Source organism: Sus scrofa, chromosome 16 (assembly GCF_054392235.1).
Source record: "Sus scrofa isolate SSC_HxYL_T2T_F1_AM1 chromosome 16, Sscrofa_HxYL_maternal_Yorkshire_Landrace_v2.0, whole genome shotgun sequence".
NCBI classification, from domain to species: Eukaryota; Metazoa; Chordata; class Mammalia; order Artiodactyla; family Suidae; genus Sus; species Sus scrofa.
This window is the reverse complement of record NC_139398.1, coordinates 59,290,313-59,307,561: the sequence shown is the minus strand read 5'-3', so window position 1 is coordinate 59,307,561 and position 17,249 is coordinate 59,290,313. Positions and strand designations below refer to the sequence as shown.

The 17,249-nt window shown below is 41.6% G+C and overlaps 1 protein-coding gene, 1 long non-coding RNA gene and 1 pseudogene across 4 annotated transcripts in view; 1 reads left to right on the top strand and 2 right to left on the bottom strand.

Moving 5' to 3' along the window:
- The window catches only part of LOC102160395 (uncharacterized), a 22,128-nt gene extending 15,776 nt beyond the window's left edge, over positions 1–6,352 (top strand). Inside the window, exon 4 of the long non-coding RNA XR_308458.4 lies at positions 5,976–6,352. This is a non-coding gene — a long non-coding RNA (uncharacterized LOC102160395). The remainder of the gene's footprint in view (positions 1–5,975) is intronic.
- CENPH (centromere protein H) overlaps positions 1–17,249 on the bottom strand; it is a 25,403-nt gene extending 8,154 nt beyond the window's left edge. The window contains exons 1-7 of one of the 3 annotated variants that reach the window (XM_085002451.1): positions 17,055–17,249; positions 14,345–14,400; positions 8,139–9,206; positions 6,361–6,817; positions 5,914–5,988; positions 3,495–3,551; positions 160–223 (exon numbers count right to left, since the gene is read on the bottom strand). In XM_085002451.1, coding sequence (XP_084858577.1) covers positions 160–223; positions 3,495–3,551; positions 5,914–5,988; positions 6,361–6,383 — 219 coding nt within the window. In that variant the 5' untranslated portion in view covers positions 6,384–6,817; positions 8,139–9,206; positions 14,345–14,400; positions 17,055–17,249. Of the gene's footprint in view, positions 1–159; positions 224–3,494; positions 3,552–5,913; positions 5,989–6,360; positions 9,207–14,344; positions 14,401–17,054 lie in introns of all 3 variants that reach the window. The other 2 variants (XM_085002450.1, XM_003483841.4) reach the window with 2 other exon arrangements.
- On the bottom strand, positions 15,065–16,031 carry LOC102161570 (mesoderm-specific transcript homolog protein pseudogene; annotated as a pseudogene).

The following is a 17,249-nucleotide window of genomic DNA, read 5'->3' as shown; positions in this document are numbered from 1 at the left end:
AAGAAATAATGGAATTATGAAAAAGTGAGAAAAAACTTAAGGACAGGGTAATCCAACCATACCAGTCTCTTTGGGCAATCCTATTTAGTCACATATAATTTCCAGCAAGCAGTTGTTAATGAAATGAGAATGCATAAGCAACTTCAGGTTCAAAGTTACCTGCTGTGATTTCATTATTAATTTATTTAGATTTAATATCTGTTTCATGTTATCCATGAGCGGACTGAAAAGGAATAAAAAAAAAAGATTTATTAACAGTTAAAAAATAATAAATCTCATTAATGAAGGAATCAACTAGTATATATTTACTTTCCTTATATCCATTGTACACTTTAATAGAAAGTCATTGTTTAACAAAATAAATCTGGAAAAGTTTGATGTAAACTAAACTTGCACTTAATTTTTTTTTTTTTTTTTTTTTTTGCTTTTTAGGGCCATACCTGTGGCATATGGAAGTTTCCAGGCTAGGGGTCGAATCAAAGCTAGAGCTGCCAGCCTGCACCACAGCCACAGCAACATCAGATCCAAGCTGCATCTGCGACCTACACCACAGCTCACAGCAATGCCAGATCCTGAACCCACTGAGCAAGACCAGGGATCAAACTCACATCCTCATGGATACTATTGGATTTGTTTCTGCTGCGCCACAATAGAAACTTCCTTGTGTTTAAAATTAAAGACGCATTTCCTAGAAAAATTTTTGCTCACAGACAAGAAAGAATATCAAACTTAAGCATGCAAAAACATTTCTAAAAATCTTGTATTTGGGGAGAAAAACTAACGACTTGCTAATATGTACCTTTTTTTTTTTTGAAATAGACTTCAGTTTTTAGGCCACTTTTAGGTTCATAGCAAGTGAGTGGAAGGTAAGCCCATTTACCCTCTGCCCCTAACCTGTAGAGCCTCCCTCACTGGAGTGGTCCATTTGTCACAAATGACGAACATACAGTGACACATCATTATCACCTCAAGTCCATAGTTTACACTAGGATTCCCTCTTACAGTTGTACATTCTGTGGATTTTGACAAATGTATCATGACATGTACCTACCATGATAGATCATATAGAATAGTTTCACTGAATAAACTGCTTTTTATCCCCATTTCTTCAACAAATATTTCTGAATGACTATTCATGCCAAGAACTGTGCCTGATACCAAGAATATAAAAATAGAATAAAACACAGTACCTGTTTTCGAAGGGGAAAGAATCTTATGGGAGAGAAAAATAAATGCACAACCTCAATATGGTTTCATTACAACCAGTAATGGATATGAACCAATGTAAGCGTTGGACACAGAGTGAAACAAGGGAAACCCTTGAGTCTTAAAGGATGTAAAGTATAGGTGACCCTTGAACAATGCATGGAAGGTGAGTGGTTAGGGGCACCAACCATCCTACAGTCAAGAGTACTGCTATGTCTCCCTCAGGAACAATGAATTAGGAGTTCCTATTGTGGCTCAGCGGTAACGAACCAGACTAGTATCCATGAGGACACACGTTCAGTCCCTGGCCTCACTCAGTGGGTTAAGGATCTGGCGTTGCTGTGAGCCGTGGTGTAGGTTGCAGACACGTCTCAGATCTGGTGTTGCTGTGGCTGTGGCGCAGGCCAGCGGCTACAGCTCTCATTCCACCCCTAGCCTGGGAACTTCATGTGTCCTGGGTGTGGCCCTAAAAAAATAAACAAATAGAAATAAAAAAGACCAAAAAAAAAAAAAAAAAGCAACAGTTTTGTGTTTGTTTGTTTGTTTGGGCTGCACCCGGGGCATGTGGAAGTTCTGGAGCCAATGACCAAACCCACACCACCAGATCCTTTCTCCTGCTGTGCCACCAGGGAATTCCCAAATCCTAGTTCTTTCGCTTCACATAGTGTGATCTCTAAAAACATAAACTTTCCCCCACATTAGCTAAAGACCTATAAAATGAAAATACAGGAAATACATGTGTTGAAAAACAAAAAACAAAAAACACCCTGCAAATCCTTGTTGATCAAGGATCAAGTATAATTATGTAGATTACCTAGATGAAGCAGTTTGGTGTGGCTGGAATAAAAGCGTGAGAAACAAGACTGGAAAAGAAGAGTGGTTCTCATCCTTCAGAGTGCCACGGTCCCTTGCGAGGCTTGTTAAGTGTGGACGGCCAGCGAGCGCACTGTCCTCAGAGATTCTCAGTCAGTAGGTTTGGGATGGGACCAGCGTATGATCACTGTGATACTACTAATCATTCTGGTAATCAGCCAGCATGAGAATCTCCGTGGAAGGCGTTTACTGGGAAGGCTGAGAAAGGGGAAACGTTGCACAGACCTGTGAGAACTGAACTCATTTCTTACTAATTACAGCTATATGTGCAAACTTGTAAACTCGGAGATAAGCTAAAGGCACTGCCTCAGCCTACTTGGCCTTTCTGCTGTCTTTGGGTGTCCATGTGATGAACCTGTCATCTGTGCCCCTGAACCATGAATCTGTACCCCTTTAACTCATGAATGTTTTCAGCCTTCCCTTTATGGGGCGGCAATATTTAGAGAGTCCCCATACAGACTGGGGATTTATGTAATCCCAGAATTAAATGGAATATGGGGGAAATGGGTACCGTCTGGGCTAAGATGTCCAGATAGAGAAAGTGCCAGACCCATTAAGGCATTTTTCTGGTGCCAGTCACGGCGGATGGTGGTGGTGCTTTATCATAAGATTAGAGCTTTGGAAGATAACATCCCAGGTAAGGCCCCTGAGGCCAGGCACTTAGGATTAGATTATAGATGTCCTTGTTCGCCAGAGCCTTTATTTTACATACCTTGGCAAATTCTTATTTCTGCTTTCCTTTTTAAAAAAATTACTTCATGAACTTTATTACGTTTATAGGTGTACAACAATCATCACAACCAAATTTTATAGCATTTCCGTCCCAAACCCTCAGCGCATCTCCCCACCCCTCAACCTGTCTCATTTGGAAACCATACGTTTTTCAAAGTCTGAGAGTCTGTATCTGCTCTGCGAAGTTCATTGTGTCTTTTTTTTAGATTCCACATGTAAGTGATAGCATTTGATGTTGGCTACTTTGGCAAATTCTTTAACCTACACAAGCTCATTTCTGCCAATGAAAAATGAGTACACTTCCTAGCTCGTTGGGTTGTTGCTGGCTTAAATGAGGTGGCATTGTTCCTGTTTTATAAGTCCTAAACAAAAGTAACTTTCAAAACCTTCCTTCAAAATTCCCAGCCTGTCTGGATAAAACCTCCATTGTTTCTTAGAGTCCTAATCCACATAGAACAAGACGTCAATGGGGCTATAAAGTTGTAAAGATGAGGAGGGCCCACAAAGATTCTGTCATTTTTCTTATTCCTCAGATAAAGGTGGTCGACTGACAGGTAATTAAAAAAAAAAGCCACAGAACTTTTCCATGAAAAAAAAAAAATTTCATGAAACTAGTGATCATGCTGATTTCTTATTTCCATCCTTACCAAAACTAGAAAAAGTAAAATAAACAAAAAAAGTACCTAGTTTTGGTGTCAGTTTTCTCCAGGTTTTTTTTTAGTGCAGTTGAAAGTTGCATCCTAGAGGGGGAAAAAAAAAATACATTTCCATTAGAAAACATGGATAACATTTGTGGTACACTAAAAAGAAAATTTTTTAAAATGACAAGGTTAAGATTGATTTCTCTTTAAATATAAAAACAAAAGTATGTTTTTAGAGTGTATTATAAGGGAAATATTTTGATAAGGAAGTCACAGACATACGAAGTAACATGAGGAAGGATGGGGCATGTGACTGTGCACTGCCAGGCAGAGGTGCTGAGCAGACCTGAAATCCAGCCCTAGCTTTGCTCTCCCAACCATCCACCCTGGTGCAGGGTTGGGAGGAAGCAGTAAGGCATGATAGAATGTAATGTACAACATGATAAACATAATTAACAGTGCCCTATGTTAAATATGAAACATAAAGGAATTCCAGTTGTGGCTCAGTGGTTAACCAATCCGACTAGGAACCATGAGGTTGCAGGTTCGATCCCTGGCCTTGCTCAGTGGCTTAAGGATCCAGCATTGCCATGAGCTGTGGTGTAGGTTCCAGATGCAGCTCAGATCCCGCGTTGCTGTGGCTCTGGCATAGGCCAGCAGCTGTAGCCCCAATTAGAACCCTAGCCTTGGAACCTCCATATGCCGCAGGAGCAGCCCCAGAAAAGACAAAAAGACCAAAAAAAAAAAAAAAAAAAAAAAAAAAAAAGAAACATAAGAAACATAAGAGAATAAATCCTAAGGGTTCTCATCACAGAAAAAAAAATTTTTTTCTATTTCTTTTCTTTTTTTTCCTAATGACCACACAACAGCATATGGAAGTTCCTGGGCCAGGGATTGAACCTGAGCCACAGCTGCAGCAATGCCGGATCCTTTAACTCACCGTGTTGGGTCAAGATTGAACACGTGCCTCCACAGTGACCCAAGCTGCCAATTCTTTTTTTTTTTTTTTTAGAGCTGCACCTGCAACATATGCAAGTACCTGAGCGAGGGGTTATACCACAGCCCTGGCAACACCAGATGGGAGCCACATATGCGGCCAGCAGAAACTCCAGATCTATAACCTACTGAGTGAGGCCAGGGATCAAACCTGCACCCTCAGAGAGACAACATCAAGTCCTTAACCCACTGAGCCACAAGGGGAAATACCTGCAGTCAAATTTTTTTTCTCTGTCTTTTGTCTTTTTAAGGCCGTACCTCCCGTATATGGAGATTCACAGGCTAGGGGTCTAATCAGAGCTGTTGCTGCCAGCCTCCGACAGAGCCACAGCAACGCCAGATCTGAGCTGCATCTGCAACCTATACAACAGCTCATGCCAACGCTGGATCCTTAACCCACTAAGCAAGGCCAGGGTTGGAACCCACAACTTCATGGTTCCTAGTCGAATTCATTTCCACTGCACTTAGGATGGGAACTCCTTTTTTTTTTCCTTGCAGTCAAATTCTTAATCTACTGCACACCACAACAGGAACTCCTCTATTTATTTAAATTTGTGTCTATATGAGGTGACAGATGTTCACCAAATATATTGTGATTGTGATTTCATGATGTATGTAAGTCAAATCATTATGCTGTACACCTTAAACTGATAGAGTGTTGTGTGTCAATTACATCTTAATAAAACTGGAATTAGGAGTTCCTACTGCGGCTCAGCAGTAACAAACCCAATTAGTATCGATGAGGTCTTGGGTTCAATCCCTGGACTCGCTGAGTTAAGGATCTAGCATTGCTGTGGCTGTGGTATAGATTGGCAGCTGTAGCTCCAATCTGAGCCCCTAGCTGGGGAACTTCCATATGCCTTTGGTGCATCCCTAAAAAGCAATTAAAAAAAAAAAAAAAAAGTTACTGGAGGAATTTCCGTCATGGATCAGTGGTAATGAACCCAACTAGTATCCATGAGGACACGGGTTCAGTCTCTTTCCTTGCTCAGTGGGTTGAGGATCCGATGTTGCCATGTGCTGTGGTATAGATTGCAGACTCAGCATGGAAAAGGCATTGCTGTGGCTGTGGTGTAGGCCGGGAGCTGCAGCTCCTATTTGACCCCGAGCCTGGGAACTTCCATATGCCGTGGGTGTGGCCCTAAAAAAAAAAAAAAAGACGACAAAAAAAAGTTACTGGAACAAAATGAATACATGTAACACTTTCAAATACCAAATGCAATTTAATTTCACACTTCTATTGTCTTGATTGACAATTCCTTATTAACCCTACCTTATGTACCTTCTTCAAATAAAGATATTAAGGAATGATGTAACTTTTCCCTCAGGGCTCAAAATTTGTAAGTCTAATATTTAATCATCATTTGATTGATGGATTCAGACTAGTTAAAATATTCCCTTCATCTTGAGCCATATGCATTTTGCATTCAGTTCACAGTTCTCATGCTGAAAATGTATTAATTACCTGTCTAACGCAAGCTTTTTCATTTCAAAAGCGATTTTCACCTCTTCGATTTCATTTTCCAGTTCTTCAATTTTACTGCCAAAGAAGTATGAACAGAAGCAACATCAGAAAAACTAACTACTGGAATCAAGGTATAAAGTAAATCTTTGAAAAAAGTACAATGCCTGTATCTAAACAAATGTATTCCACAGGCTTCCCGCACCGATGCATTTACAGACTTGGTAAACTGATGCCTCCTGAGACATCAAGTATCTTGTTCAGGTGGGGAGAGCCAAAAGTGCTAATATCCTGTGCATGTAACTCTACATCCCGCATCAGCAACTTCCCAATACATGCATGACAACTTACTTGGAAAAACAACGGAAAGGAAAAAGACAATATCATAAGGTGGATAACGTTACTAAATCTTAGTAAAAACCACAACTAAAAATTTTAAATATGACATACGTTTCAATTTGCTTTTCTTGCATTATTTGTTCTGGAGTTTTTTCTTCATCTACAAATAAATCATGTTTTATGGTTAGTAATATTTTATAAAGGCATTGTCCAACAGAAATATAATGTAAGCCACAAGGGCAAACCAAATATGTTATTTTTAATTTCTAGTTTCTACATTAAAAAAGTAAAGAAACAAGTGAAAGTAATTTTTATATAGACTATTTAACACAATAGATTCAAAATACTATGATTTAAACATATAATGAGGAGTTCCCATCATGGCTCAGTGGTTAACCAATCTGACTAAGAACCATGAGGTTTCCGGTTCAATCCCGGGCCTTGCTCAGTGGGTTAAGGATCTCGACTTGCCGTGAGCTATGGTGTAGGTTGCAGAAGCGGCTCGGATCCCGTGTTGCTGTGGCTCTGGTGTAGGCCGGCAGCTGCAGCTCCAATTAGACCCCCTAGCCTGGGAACCTCCATATGCCGCGGGAGTGGCCCTAGAAACAGCAAAAAGACAAAAAAACAAAAACAGAAAAACATATAATGAACTTAGAATTATGAATATTTCACGATTTCTTCTTCTGTGCATATTTTACATTCACAGTCCTTTCAGTGAGGACAAAGCACATTTCAAGAGTTCAATGGTCACATGGAGGTACAGGCTACCATACCGCACAGCACAATTTTAGAATGATAGAAAAAAAAAAAAGAGGAACTCCCAATGTGGGTCAGCAGTAACGAACCCAACTAGTATCCATAAGGACGCAGGTTTGATCCCGGGCCTCAATCAGTGGGTTAAGGATTGGCCGTTTCGGTGAGCTGTGGTATAGGTCGCAGACATGGCTTGGATCCCAACATTGCTCTAGCTGTGGTGTTGGTTGGTGGCTACAGCTCCAATTCAACCCCTAGCTTGGGAACTTCCATATGCCGTGGTACAGCCCTAAAAAAAGACTGTATGTCAATATATTAGCAACAAACGATTAGAAATTAAAATTTAAAAATACATGTAAAATTAGGAGTTCCCATAGTGGTGCAGTGGAAACGAATCTAAATGGGAACCATGATGTTGCGGGTTTGATCCCTGGCCTCGCTCAGTGGGTTAAGGATCCTGCGTTGCCGTGAGCTGTGGTGTAGGTTGCAGACGAGGCTGGGATCTGGCATTGCTCTGGCAGCAGCAGCTCCAATTAGACCCCTAGCCTGGGAACCTCCATGTGCCACAGGTTCGGCCCTAAAAATACAAAAGGCAGGAAAAAAAAAAAAAAGTAAAACCACGAAACACTTAAGTATTAATTTAACAAAACATGTATATGACCTCTACACTGAACACTGCCAAATACTGAGATGGGAAAATATACCATCTACATATTTTGGAAGAATCATTATCATCACTAATATAACAATTTCACCCATGCTATCAAATCCCAGTCAAAATTCTATCAAGCCTTTTTTTTTTTCTGAAGAAACTGACAAGCTGGTTTTATTTTTTTAATTTTTTATATTACTCAATGAATTTATTACATTTATAGTTGTACAATGATATAGCATTTCCATCCCAAACCCCCATGCTGGTTTTAAAATGCATATAGAGGAGCTCCCGTCGTGGCTCAGCGGAAATGGATCTGACTGAACATCCATGAGGATGCAGGTTTGATCCCTGGCCTTGATCAGTGGGTTAAGAATCTGGCATTGCCCGTGAACTGTGGTGCAGGTTGCAGATGTAGCTCAGATCTGGTGTTCCTGTGGCTGTGGCGTAGGCCAGCAGCTACAGCTCTGATTCAACCCCTAGCCTGGGAACCTCCATATGAGTGGGTGCGGCCCTAAAAAAATAGACAAATAAAATAAAATAAAATGCATATAGAAACACAAAGGACCATAAAGAGTCAAAACAATTTTAACAAAAAAATGAAGTTGGCGGACGTACAGTAGCTGATAATCAAGATTTACTATAAAGCTACAGTAATCGAGACAGTGTGGTACCATTGTAAGAGAGATGAATACCTCAAAAGAAGAGGAGTCCAGATCTATACATATGCAATGGATAAAAGAAAGTCTTTTCAACAAGTAGTGCTAGAGGAGTTCCTTTTTGGCTCAGCAGTAAAGCACCAAATTAATATCCATGAGGTTGCAGGTTTGATCCCTGGCCCTTATCAGTGTGTTAAAGATCTGGTGTTGCTGTGAACTGTGGTGCAGGTTGGCAGCTGCAGCTCTGATTCGCCTCCCAGCCTGGGAACTTCCATATGCTGTGAGCATGGTACTAAAAAAAAAATTAAAAAATAAATAAATAAATAAAAGCAATGTCTAAATACAAAAAACGAACAAACATACAACTGCTAGAAAAACTAGATTTCCACACGGAAAAAAATGAACCTCGACCCCTGCTTTACTTAGCTCACAATATACACAAAAACTAACTCAAAAAAAGGACCACAGTCCTGAACGTTAAACCTAAACCATAAGACTTCTAAAACAAACAGAAGAGTAGATCTTCGCAACCCTGGTGTAGTCACAGATTTCTTAGCTAGAACTCAAAACCACAAACCACAAAAGAAAAACGGAGTGAAAAACAGCGCTTCACCAAAATTAATGCCTTCTGCTCCTCAAAAGATGCTGTTAAGAAAATTAAAAAAGGGGAGATCCCATGTGGCTCAGTGGTAACGAACCCGACTAGGACCCATGGAGATTCAGGTTTAAACCCTGGCTTTGCTCGGTGGGTTAAGGATCCGGCATTGCTGTGAACTGTGGTGTGGGTCGCAGATGTGGCTCGATTCCGGGTTGCTGTGGTTGCAGAATGCGCTGGGCAGCTACAGCTCCAGTTTGCCCCCAAGCCTGAGAACTTCCATAGGCAGGGTGTGGTCCTAAAAGACAAAAAAAAGACCAAGGTTTGAATCGATACTTCATAAAAGCAGATTCATATATATATATATTTCATAAAAGTATATATATAAATTGCCAATAAAACATGAAAGGATACTCAATGTTAGTTATCAGGAAAATTTAAATTAAAACCACATGGGAGCCACTACGTATTACTAGAATGGCTGAAATTTTAAAAGACTGACAGTACCAAGTTCTGAAGACAGTACTGAATAACTGGAAATCTCATACACTGCTGGGGGGAAATCTGCCATAATGATATGATCATTTTAGCTATTTGGAATTTTCTTTAAAAGTTAAATATATACTTATCATATGACCCTGCAATTTCACCTTTAGGTATTTAACCAAGAGAAATGAAACAGGAGTTCCCGTCATGGCGCAGTGGTTAACGAATCCGACTAGGAACCATGAAGTTGCAGGTTCGGTCCCTGCCCTTGCTCAGTGGGTTAACGATCCAGCGTTGCCGTGAGCTGTGGTGTAGGTTGCAGACGCAGCTCGGATCCTGTGTTGCTGTGGCTCTGGTGTGGGCCGGTGGCTACAGCTCCGATTCGACCCCTAGCCCGGGAATCTCCATATGCCACGGGAGTGGCCCAAGAAATAGCAAAAAGACAAAAAAGACAAAAAAAAAAAAAAAAAGAAATGAAACATATGTCCACAAAAAGATGTACAACTGACAACTGTCCATAACAGCTTTATTCATGAGGGGCAAACTGGAAACAATTCAAATGTTCATCAACAGGTGAATGGATTAAGGAGTTCCCATCTAGTCTCCATGAGGACACAGGTTTGATCCCTGGCCTTGCTCAGTGGGTTAAGGTTCCTGCATTGCTGTGAGCTGTAGTGTAGGTTTCACACACAGCTCAGATCCTGAGTTGCTGTGGCTGTGGCATAGGCTGGCAGGTGCAGCTCCAATTCAGCCATTAGCCTGGGAACCTCCATATGCTGCGGGTGCAGCCCTCAAAAGATAAAGAAAAACAGGTGAATGGATGAACTGCGGTAGTTATCATGAAATATATTGCACAATAAAAAAAGAATAAATTACTGAAACAAACAGCATGGATGAATCACAAACTATTACACTCTGCAAAAGTAGCCAGACACCTTGGGAGTGACTACTAACAGGTAGGTAGGTACTGGGTTTCTTTTTAAGGTGATGGAAATGTTCTGGAATTAGATAGTGGTAATAGCTGTGCAACACTATCAATAACACTAACAGCTACTGAATTGTATAGTTTAAAATGGTGACTTTTGTTACATGAATTAAGTCACAAAAGAAAGCTGTCAAAAACAAACAAAAAACACATAGCATATAATTCCATTTATATCACATGCTAGAACTGTACTGTCCAAAAGCACTGATCTGTTCTGTTATGAATGAGAGGCTTAATATCTGCACTGTCTAATATGGGCGCCATCAGCTACACTGGGGCTTAAATATTTGACATGTGACAGATGACACTAAGGAAGTGAATTTAAAATTTTATTTTAATTAATTTGAACTTTAAAAGGCTATACGAAGCTAGTGGCTACTATATTGGACAGCACAACTCTAGAAGACAAATCTATAGCAACAAAAATCAAATTGGTAGTTGCTGGGGGTAAGGGTGGAGACTGAATATGAAGTGGCACAAGGGAGGTATGAAAGAAAGGTTCCATATGTATACACACACACACACACACACACACACACACACACGTATATATAGTCTTTTTAGGGTTCTACCCACAGCATATGGAAGTTCCCAGGCTAGGGGTTGAATTGGAGCCACAGCTGCTGGCCTACGCCACAGGCACAGCAACGCAGGATCTGAGCTTTGTCTGCGACCTACACCACAGCTCACAGCAATGCCAGATCCTTAACCCACTGAGCGAGGCCAGGGATTGAACCTGCGTCCTCATGGATAGATCCAGATTAATTTCCGCTGAGCCACAATGGGAACTCTGAAAGGTTCTATATCTTGATTGTAGTGGTAGTTACAAAGATGTCAAAACTCATCAAATTGTACCTTTGAAATGGATGCGCTTACAGTAAAAAAAAAAACAAAAAAACTTCAAACAATAACGCCTCAGTTTTACATATATACATATAAAATACACACACATACACACACACACTCCCTCTCTTGCCCCCTGGTAGTATGCAGCTGCTTGATGTGGGATCCCAGTTCCCTAATCAGGGACTGAACCCAGGCCCACAGTGATGAAAGTACCAAGTATTAACCACGAGACCATCAGGGAACTCCCTCAGAAATATATTTTTTAATAGTAAAATACTAATCAATTTTAGATAAATATTTTCTCTAAAAGACTGCAACTTAATTTCTTGTGGCCTGCTTCAAATCTGTCCTTTCCTTTAGTTGTAGAAATTCTAGAGTATGGACTATGAAATCTACTCAAGTTTTAGATGTCACAACACCTTAAAAATAAAATTGCCAATATAAGGAAAACAAGGACTCCTTGAGGAGGCAGATTCTCTTATCACTTAGAGTTTAGCTCTTGTGTCACCTTCTTGTTTTTTTTTTTTTTAAGAAGCTGTGTTTGACTACCCTCTTATCACACCATTATTTCACGTATTTCTTTTCTTTGCTTTCTTATGGCTGCTCCTGTGGCATATGGAAGTGGCCAGGGACTGAATCTGAGCCCCACTTGTGACCTACACCTGCAGCAATGCTAGATCCTTTAACCCACTATGCAGCAGGGCATGGAACCCACACCTCCAGAACCACCAGAGCCGCTGCGGTCAGATACCCTTTTTTTTTTTTTTTTTTTTTTTTTTTGGGCTTTTGTATTTTTAGGGCTGCACCTGAGGCATATGGAGGTTCCCAGGCCAGGGGCTGAATTGGAGCTGTAGCTGCCAGCCTACACCACAGCCACAGCAACTCCAGATCTGAGCGATGTCTGCGACCTACACCACAGCTCACAGCAACGCCAGATCCTTAACCCACTGAGCAAGGCCAGGGATCAAACCCACAACCTCATGGTTCCTAGCTAGATTCGTTAACCACTGAGCCACGACGGGAACTCCTAGATTATGCTTTTTTATCACGTGGATGTTCATGCCAGCAAAAGCATAAGACATGATGTGCTTCGCATCTCTAAGGTAAACATAATTTAATATAAGGAAAGTGGGCTTTGGAAAGAAGACCATTAATTCCTCCAGAAGGACAGTGAAGTACTGGTCATCTTTGAGGTAAGCATTATTATCATTACTACTTTTTGCTTTTTAGGGCCAAACCTATGGCATATGGAAGTTCCCAGGCTAGGGGTCAAGTCAGAGCCATATCTGCCGGCTCATACCACAACAACACAGGATCCGAGCCAGGTCTGTGACCTATACCATGGCTCACAGCAATGCTGGATCCTTAGCCCACCGAGCTAGGCCAGGGATTGAACTTGTGCCTCACAGATACTAGCCGGATTCATTTCTGCTGTGCCACTACGGGAACTCTGCTAAGTATTATTTTTATTTCCTTCTTTTTTATGCATGTATGTACATAATTATTTATTTATTTATTCTTTTTTTGACCGACCCATGGCATATGGAGTTCCTGGGCCAGGGATCAGGTCCAAGCTGCAGCTGTGACCTTTGCAGCAGGTGCTGCAAAGCTGGATCCTTAACCCGCTATGTCTGGCTGGGGATGGAACCTGCTTCTGAGTGCTGCGGAGATGCCACAAAACTTGTTGCACCACAGTGGAAATGCCTTTATTTCCTTTGATATTCAAGTGTAGTTCATTTACAATGTTGTGTTAGTTGCTGGGGTACAGCAAAGTGATTCAGATACACACTTTTCAGGAAGGAAGCATTGTTGATATAATAAAAGGGACCTGGCTTTGGCGGCAAGACGGCCTAGTTCATACCCCAGTTCCCATGGTTACTAGCTATCGTAAGCAAAAAAGAGGCTGGAGGCCCTTTTAAATTTAGGTGTTTTTTTGTTTTGTTTTTTTTCTTCCATAAGATGACTTCAGAAATCCTGGAATATAGATGGAAAACGCACCAAAACTGCCTTTAGATCTATGGCATTAAAAAGATCTTGAACAAAGCCCCAAAATTATCAAAGTTCAAACATGGATTCGGGGAAGTGACTAAGATATCTGGTTTTCCACAATTTTTGATTCAACCTAGTGTACTATTTGGTTTTATTGATTTAAGCTGATTGCATAGAGAAAGTGTCACCAAAATGCATCTTTGTGACCCAAGGGCTTACAAATCAGGTGGAATTAGGTGGTTATTACTTTAGAAGGGCTAAACCCATCATTTTACTACTCTCTCAGTTTGTGAGATTCTTGGATTAATAACTTAAAAAGATAAATTAAAATTTTTCTGTGTTCAGAATTGAAAATTGTCACTTGAGGCTTTATCCTGATCTTCCTTATGCTCTCATGGCAATAATCCAGTGTTTCTCAAAGAGCACAGGTCTTGGATCACTTGCTTAACAATCATCTAATCTGCTAATTTATTTATTTATTTATTTATTTTTTTACTGCCCCATCCACTGCATATGGAAGTTTCCAGGCTAGGGGTCTAATCGGAGCTGTAGCCGCCAGCCTACCCTAGAGCCACAGCAACACCAGATCCGAGCCGTGTCTGTGACCTACACCACAGCTCACGACAATGCCAGATCCTTAACCCACTGAGCAAGGCCAGGGATTGACCCTGAAATCTCATGGTTCCTAGTCAAATTCATTAACCATTGAGCCACAATGGGAACTCTTGCATTTTGCCTTCTTACATAGCATGGTACTGCATTATGCTCCCCCTCCTGTTCCCTAAATACATACTTTTTTGTAAAATTGATTTTCTTTCTTTTTTTCTCATTTTTAGGGCCATACCCACAGCATATGGAAGTTCACAGGCTAGGGGTCCAGTCGGAGCTGCAGTTGCCAGCCTATGCCATAGTCATGGCCACGCCAGATCTGAGCCCTGTCTTCTGTGATGTACACCACAGGTCATGGCAACACCAGATCCTTAATCCACTGATGGAGGCCAGGGATCGAACTCGCATCCTCATGGATACTAGTCGAGTTTGTTACCACTGATCCACAACAAAAACTCTTTATTTTCTTTTTCTTGGAGTCATCAAACTTACAAAGTCTTATTGAAAATGAAAATACTTACTTGCATCAACCATTGATTTATATTCCAAAAGTTGTTGTTTTGTCTGTGTTCTTAGCCTGAAAACAGAGAAACAGAGTCAAAATACTATATGATAAATCAACTCATCATTTTCGGAAGCTGATGTAACAAAATGAGTATAAACAGCATTAAAGCAACTCAGGATCCAAGCCTCATTTGTGACCTACACCACAGCTCACAGCAATGCCAGATCCCTGACTCAAGGATCGAATCTGACTCCTTATGACTACGAGTCAGATTCGTTTCTGCTGAGCCACAACAGGAACTCCAAAGAGTTTAATATTTTAGGATTTTGTATTGCAAGTGGAAGGGAAGTTTTATTTTTTATTTGTTTCTTATAAGTATTGAGAAGACTTTTATACGAATGAATGTCTTTCTGGATCAGTGTGTAGCAGTACTCATCAGAATTTCCTGAAAAGAGTTTTCCTGTGGCAAAGTGGGTTAAGGGTCCAGCTTTGTCACTGTAACAGCTTGGGTTGCTGGCTGTGGCGAGGATTTGAACCCTGGCCCAGGAACTTCCACATGCCATGGGCAAGGAAGGCCAGAAAAAAAAAAAAAAAAAAAAAAAATTTCCTAAAAACAGAAAAACAAGGCAAGTTCATACACTTGGTCAGATGTCAAAGGAATGGGAGGTGGATAATTAGGGTAATTAGATTACCCTTAGAGTTCCTGCCACCTTTATACTATATGCTGTTTACCAATCAATGTGAGTGAGGTGGACTTTTGTGAGAGAATAGTGTTTGGTGACCAGGACCTCTTTTGGGCATTTCATCCTAAGCGGAATACACAACAGATAAGGCGACAGGGAAGGTAATACAAGGAAGCTACTCTTTGGAGCTCAGAACAGGTTAATGAAGCCCATGGGATCCTCTAGCTGTGGACAGTGCTAACGGGGTCCTCCGGAATTGACACTAGACTGTGGCAGCGTTTTCCTATAGGACTCCAAGAACTCTGCATAAAGATGCAATGGCCCATGGATAAATGAATGGGAACAGAGGAAAGAGCCCCCACCCTAAACTTCTTCCTTTCTTTGATAAACTGTAAAAGACTGTTGATAACTTAAATTCCCATCATTGTTGCCTATCCCTGCCCACAGGCCCCCAAACTCACTCTCAGAAGGTGGGTTAATGGCCTGAAGACTGGGATGAGACCTTGAGAGAATACAAAGTTCATCAATCACATGGGGATGGGTGACAGCATGCCTCCGCCTCTGAGAAGCTTCCGAAGGAGAGGACAGTGAATCTGGTAAATACAACTGCTGTTTGACAAAGAGACTCTTTACAGTAAGCCAATCAGGTCAATTCTGCTTGAACCTATAGAGCAGCTCCTGAGCAACAATATCCCCATAATCATGAGACAAAAGGTTGATATTGTGATTCTGAAAACCCAGATGCCGCCAAAGTGCCTTAATGATGCTGGCTTGCTCAGAAATGGAATAGTGACATGGTCCCCCTTGCAGGCAAACAATTCACCTAAGAACTTCCAAGAGTGAAGAGCAGGGGAAAGCTGGGGTTGGGGGAGACAGAATGCACAGAGAGGCCACAAGAAGGGGCATGGCCAACAGTCTCACCTGCACCCACCACTCCCTCATGTAAGACCTGGGCTATAAAACTCCATGTTGGGAGAGCCTGTTTTGCACTGGTAGGAGGCAACTTTTTTTTTTTTTTTTTTAATGGCCACACCCATGGTATATGGAAGTTCCCAGGACAGGGACTGAATCGCAGATGCGACGTACCACACATCCTTTAACCCACAACGGATGAGGCTGCAACCCAGGCCTCTGCAGCAACTAGGAGCCAGCAGTCAGATTCTTTTTTTTTTTTTTTTTTGCTTTTAGGGCCACACCAGTGGCTTATGGAGGTTCCCAGGCTAGGAGTCTAATTGGAGCTAAAGCTGCTGGCCTGCAAACTACACCACAGCTCACAGCAACACCGGATCCTTAACCCACTGAGCGAGGCCAGGGATCGAACCTGAAACCTCATAGTTCCTACTCGGATTTGTTTCCGCTGCACCAGCTGCACCACGACGGAAACTCTGGCAGTCTGATTCTTATCCCACTGCACCACAGCAGGAATTCGGATAAGAGGGAATTCTTAAAGTAAGGCTGTGAGGTCTGTTATCAGGCAGTCTTTCAAAGCAGTAGTAAAGCTGAAACACGGTTAGCAAAGCTTTTTTTTTTTTTTTTTTTTGGATCCCTGGTCCTTAACCCACTGCTGCATAAGGGAACTCCACAAAGCTTATTTTTTAAAAGCATTACTTGTTATGATTTAGAACAGAAGTCTGAATTTTTTTTTTCTGTAAAGGAAGAGACAGCAAATGTCTTAGGCTCATATGGTGTCTGGTCTAACTGCTCAACTCAGCCCTTTGCAGCAGGAAAGTTGTGTTCCAATAAAACTTTAAGAGGACTAAAATCTAATTTCTTCCTCTCAACCATTTAGACACATGAAAACTTTTCTTAGTTTGAGGGGCCAAAGAAAAACAGAGAGTAGGATAGATATGGCCCAGGGCCATAGTTTCCCATTGATAGAATATTTACGTCCCTTATCATCAAATCTAGCAACGAATTTCTTCACAACAAACGAAGCTTCCGGATTGAAAAGGGCCAAAGCTATAAAAGAATAGGGCGGGGCAACTTCCCTCAAGTTTATCTGGGCTTGGATGGGTTCCTGCCGAGCTAGCTAGAGGGAACAACCTGAGCAGTAGGGTCATGCGGTCCTCGGGACGCGCCGCATCGTTGCCGGCGACCTGCGGCGGCCTGCCTTCCCCCCCGGAGTCCGCGGGCTCAGCTGCGGCTTGCTTCTTGGACTGCATCTCCATCCTTGGGGCGAAGAACTACCACGGAAGACGAGTTAACACAGCCCTGCCAGGGGCCGCCTTTCTTCCCGCC